General features: G+C 33.6%; 1 protein-coding gene across 1 annotated transcript; it reads left to right on the top strand.

Moving 5' to 3' along the window:
• The first annotated feature begins 483 nt into the window (after nt 1-483).
• Nucleotides 484-2,448, top strand: LOC106877871 (uncharacterized). Its single transcript, XM_014926907.1, has 2 exons — nt 484-493; nt 2,018-2,448. The coding sequence occupies exons 1-2, from the start codon at nt 484-486 to the stop codon at nt 2,446-2,448; spliced, it is 441 nt and encodes a 146-aa protein (XP_014782393.1).
• Nucleotides 2,449-5,183: the final 2,735 nt, after the last annotated feature.

Genomic DNA, 5,183 nt, shown 5'->3' with positions numbered 1-5,183 from the left:
GTGTGTGTGTGTGTGTGTGTGTGTGTGCACACATACGTTTATGAATTTGTTTTGCAAGATTCCTGATGTGAAATCGTGTGTTGAAACAGATATTGTTATATTCCGGGATGGCCATCTTTTTTCTTTTTGCCAAATAAACACACGCACTCTATATTCGTTCTTCACTCGTTTATTATTGTTCTTATTTTATCTCATGCCCATCGTCTGGAAATCTTTCGTCACACTTCTGTGACCTTTTCAACGACCCTTTCCGACCACGTGTGTCTCCTGCTCCGCCTAATCCATTCACGGACTGAAGAGGTCACAGATGTGTGACGAACGATTTCCAAACATTGGGCATAAGATAAAATAAGAATAATAATAAACGAATGAAGAACGAATATATAGTGCTTGTGTTAATTTGGCAAAAACAGTGACCATCCCGAAATATAATGATATGTATATATATTAGGTCGTCTTACTACCTTACTACAACTTTGTAGTATGGTATATGGTAAACTTTGACAGCTGCTCAGTTAGTATGAATCATGATAAGACATTTTTGTGTATAAATATATTGTTTATTCTGTGTTCACCTTTTGTGGTGGAAGCATGTAGTATGATACAAAAACATGTGTTAACATACAAAGAAAGTTTTGAATTTTGCTTTTGCACTGAAAGAAGAAACATATAATATTTGTATTACAGTATGTATGCATGTGTGTAATGACAACAGTCATTTTGAGAAAGTGCGTGTGATAAAATATCTTCGTTTACGAGCCATATATCTTGTGTCAAGGTGAATAGACACGTGAGTCGCACGTGGGAGTTTGTGCGTGGAGCTGTAGAGAAGGCATGTGTCTTTGACCGGAGCTTGGCAGGAACTGTTGGTTTCTACAGTGTAGCGCAGAACGAGGCTAGTGTCTCAGAACAAGGCTACTGTGCAGATCGACTCACATATTACTACGTAATATGAAGCTCTGCTACACCCGTATGTACAAAATAAAGCAAACTTTTCAATTATAAAATTTATACAATACTCGTATACCTATTTGCAACATAGGTCGGGTTTCCACTACGACTTCAAATGGTCAGACTCCGCTAACTACCATTTGAATGGAAAATTTGTTTTCACTATAAAACACATATTGCTAGGTTTGTACCACCCTCTTGAGACTCAACTATACTTTGGCTGTGAAAACTAGCAATATATTGCATGTATCGAAATAATTTTTATATGAAACGATAGCTGAAAGGTTGTAGAAGATACAGTGCAAAAATTATTCATATCTAAGAACTCCAAGTATTTAAATTTTCCTCCCTATTTCATTCTTCACGGTTTTTACGAAAAAAGGTCTCTGAAATCAACATTCACTCTCTTTCTATCAATCGATAAGCAAAAATATTTTAAAAGCTATCAAAAATCAAAAGCATATTTGTAAAGATTCATCGAAACAGAAATTACTAATTTGGTGCTTAGTGAACAGGATTATATAAAAATACTACCAACTTATTTTTTCTGAAAAAGCAGTGAAAATTACGTTTTTTGAAAGTGGTATCGCATTTTTGCTATCAGTCGGTGTCAAGAAGGTTAACAGGAATTATTTTCATCTGCCATCGGCTTATCAGTTATCGCCCTTCCCTATTCACTCACCTGCGTGGACAAGGGAGAGAGCCAAAAATCAAGTTAAACTTTGCCGAACCAAACAATATCGTAATTTTTTGCAGATTTTTATTTTTACTATTTTTACAACACTAAATGCATACATTACGACTACGAGCCAATTGGCTTTTGTTTTTCCTAGGCAGCGGTAATAACAAAAATTCTGAAAGTGGTAATATAAATAGATGTGCTGGTGAACGTGTTTTGTTTGATGAAAAATGAACTGAGCTTTATTTTTTTATTGAAATAGACAAGTGCATTTGTTTTATTTGCAACGAACAAGTAGCCGTTCATAAAAAATATAATATAGAGAGGCATTTTGTGAGTAAGCATAAGACCTATGAAAATTTTAAAGAATCTGAACGTTTTGACAAGACAGTCTCCCTGAAAGAAAATCTGACCAAAAGACAAACTTTCTTGAAAGTTATTCAGTTACTCGAGCTAGTTATGCGGTATACGAAAATATTGCTAAAAACCTCAAACCACATAGCGATGGTGAATTCGTGAAAGAATGTATCCTTATCCTTACTGTTGTTGAGAATATATGCTCAGAAAAACTTAATTTGTTTGGAAATATTAACTTATCAAGAAGAACTTTTTCTGATCGTATTGAAGATATTGCTGATGACATTCAAAATTCTCTAAAATCTGATTCAACAGAATTCGTATTGTATTTATTAGCTATTGATGAGACAACTGGTCTGTTTAACACTGCTCAAAATCGCAATATTTATACGTGCAATAACTGCAAAATTCAACATTTGAAAAGAATTTCTTGCCTTGAATTCAACGCATGGAATAACTAGAGATGAAGATTTATTTCAAATGGTCAACTCAACCATGAAAAATTTTGAGTTACCATATGCAAAACTGAGTGGTCCTGCTACAGATGGCATTCCATCTATGGTAGGTCGTGAAAAAGGGTTCGTAGCTCTGATTAAGAATGAATTTAAGAAGCGTCTTTTGGATCCCGAAACTTTAATTGTGTGTTACTGCTTTGTTCATATGGGACATTTATGTGCAAAAACTCTCAAGATGGTCAATGTAACGAAAGTTGTAACTAAGGCCATTAATTTAATAAAAGGCAAAGGGTTAAATAATAGGGAATTTAAAGATCTTGAAGCTGAATATGGGGATTTATTGTACCATTGTGAAGTTAAGTGGTTAAGCCCAAATGCTCAAACGATTCTATGAACTGAAGGAAGAAGTGAAAATTTTTATGGATATTAAAGGTGTTCCTGTGGTAGAACTGGCAGATAAAAAATTTCAAAGTGATTTAGTATTTTTAGTAGATATAACTAGTCGTTTAAATAATTTAAACTTGAAACTACAAGGCTCCAATCAGCTAATAACCAGTTTGCTTTCTCATATCAAAGGCTTTGAATCAATGCTTCATTTATTTGTCACACAATTGAAAAGAAAGTGAACACATTTTCCGAAACTGAGCGAACAAAATCCCGAATCAACAAAGGAATATTCTGACGAGTGTGACAAATATTCTGACGAGTGTGACGAATATTCTGACGAGTGTATTTGAAGAAATACAAGATAAAATCGAACTACGTGTTTTTGAAGCACTTTTTGATATGTGTCCTGAGGAGGCTCCGGACTCCTTACAAGTAGAATTAATTGATTTGCAGTCGGATAGCTTAATAAAATCGGAAAATAGTAATCTGTCTTTATTCCTGAGAAATTTCCTGCCTTACATAAAAATGCCTTGAAATCTGTATCTCAATTTTCGACAACTTATCAATGCGAGCAGTCTTTTCCCAAATTGAATTATGCAAAAAAATCGTCTTCTTACTAGACTTACCAACGAAAACTTGAATGATGAACTAAGAATAGTGGTTTCTTTAAAGACGTGATATTCCTAAACTTTCAAAAAAACAGAAGAAAAAGAAGAAAAAAGTAGTTTCATCCTTCTCACTAAACAAAGCCAAATTTTAAAGTTAAGGTTAATTAGCTTTGATAAAATTATCACTAGGATAAATTTCAAATATATCATTTACACATGATACTATTTAGGTAATAATATAATTTTCAAAATTAAAACTGGTCTTGTGCGAGCATTTATATGTTAAATAAAATGGGACAACAAAACCAAGGGTGTGTGGAATTTATAGGGCATTTATAAAGAGAAAGGTAGTCTTACAGCTGTTTCTGGGGTAGTAGGGATATCCCTTCATCAGAGACGATACGTGAGACGATACTAGAGGGAAATAGTTCAATATAAAGGAATTATTTTGGAAAAGATTGGATATATGAAGTATAAAGGGAAATAAGAGAATAATAACAAAAATGAAAGTAAAAATATATGTAGGATGCTACAGTTGCAGTTCCATTATCCAAGGAATGAGCTGTGTAGAATGGGTAGAAATGTTTTTTGTCTATGGTATGTAGATTCTGATAGGAGTTCATATTTTGTTCTTTTCATAAATGTCCTATAAATTCCACACAAGGTTTTGTTGTCTCATTTTATTTAACATGTAAACACATACGTACAGTGGGGGAGGGGGGAATAAATATTCGTACATGTCAAAATTCATTATTTATTTAATTTCTAATGAACATAAATGGGATATACCAATACCATATTTGGATACACATACATAAACTAAGAATATGCAAAAGAAACTAATAAATTATAGTAACTAATGAATTTATATACAAATATAAATATTTAGGGGTGAAAAAAGTATTCGTACAGAACATAAATAACTGATAATTTTGATTTAATACTTCGTAACATAACCATTATTCAGTTTCACTTCAACCAATCTCTTCTTGTAGTTCTTAATCAATGACTCGCATGTTTCTTTAGGAATTTTTTCCCATTCTTCTTGACAAATTTTCTTCAAATCTGGAATGCACATTGGGGCTCTTGAATGAGTTTTAATTTTCAAATAACACCACAAATTTTCAATGGGGTTCAAGTCAGGTGACTGGCTTGGCTCTTCTAATAATTTTATATTGTGATCAACAATCCATTTTTTGGTAGACTTCACTGTGTGCTTAGGGTCATTATCCTGTTGTAAAACCCACCCTTCACAAAGCTGGAGCTTTTCTACAGAGTCCCATAAATTATTGTTCAAAATATTTCGGTACATTTCTGCATTCATTCTACCATCTATCACACGTAAATTGCCAGTGCCATTTGCAGAGAAACACCCCCACACCATGATGTTGCCACCTCCAAACTTTACGGTAGGAATTGTGTTTTTCGGCGAATAGGTGGTACCATCTTTCCTCCAAACATAGCTACGCGAATATCGTCCAAACAATTCAATTTTTGACTCGTCTGTCCAAAGAACATTTTCCCAGAATGTATCAGATTTATCTTTATGTTCATTCATAAACAAATTTTATACGGGCATCTCTATGCCTTTTAGTCAACAGTGGAGTTTTTCTAGGAGAGCATGACTTCAGTTCATTCCTATGAAGTTCATTGTTGATTGTTCATAGTGTAACACTAGTCCCTGAAGCTAACAAATCTTCTTGCAACTCCTTTCTGGTGATCATTGCGTTTTTTTCGATACTTCAC

The sequence above is a fragment of the Octopus bimaculoides genome, chromosome 19, assembly GCF_001194135.2.
Source record: "Octopus bimaculoides isolate UCB-OBI-ISO-001 chromosome 19, ASM119413v2, whole genome shotgun sequence".
NCBI lineage: Eukaryota > Metazoa > Mollusca > Cephalopoda > Octopoda > Octopodidae > Octopus > Octopus bimaculoides.
This window is presented reverse-complemented; position numbering and strand designations above follow the sequence as displayed.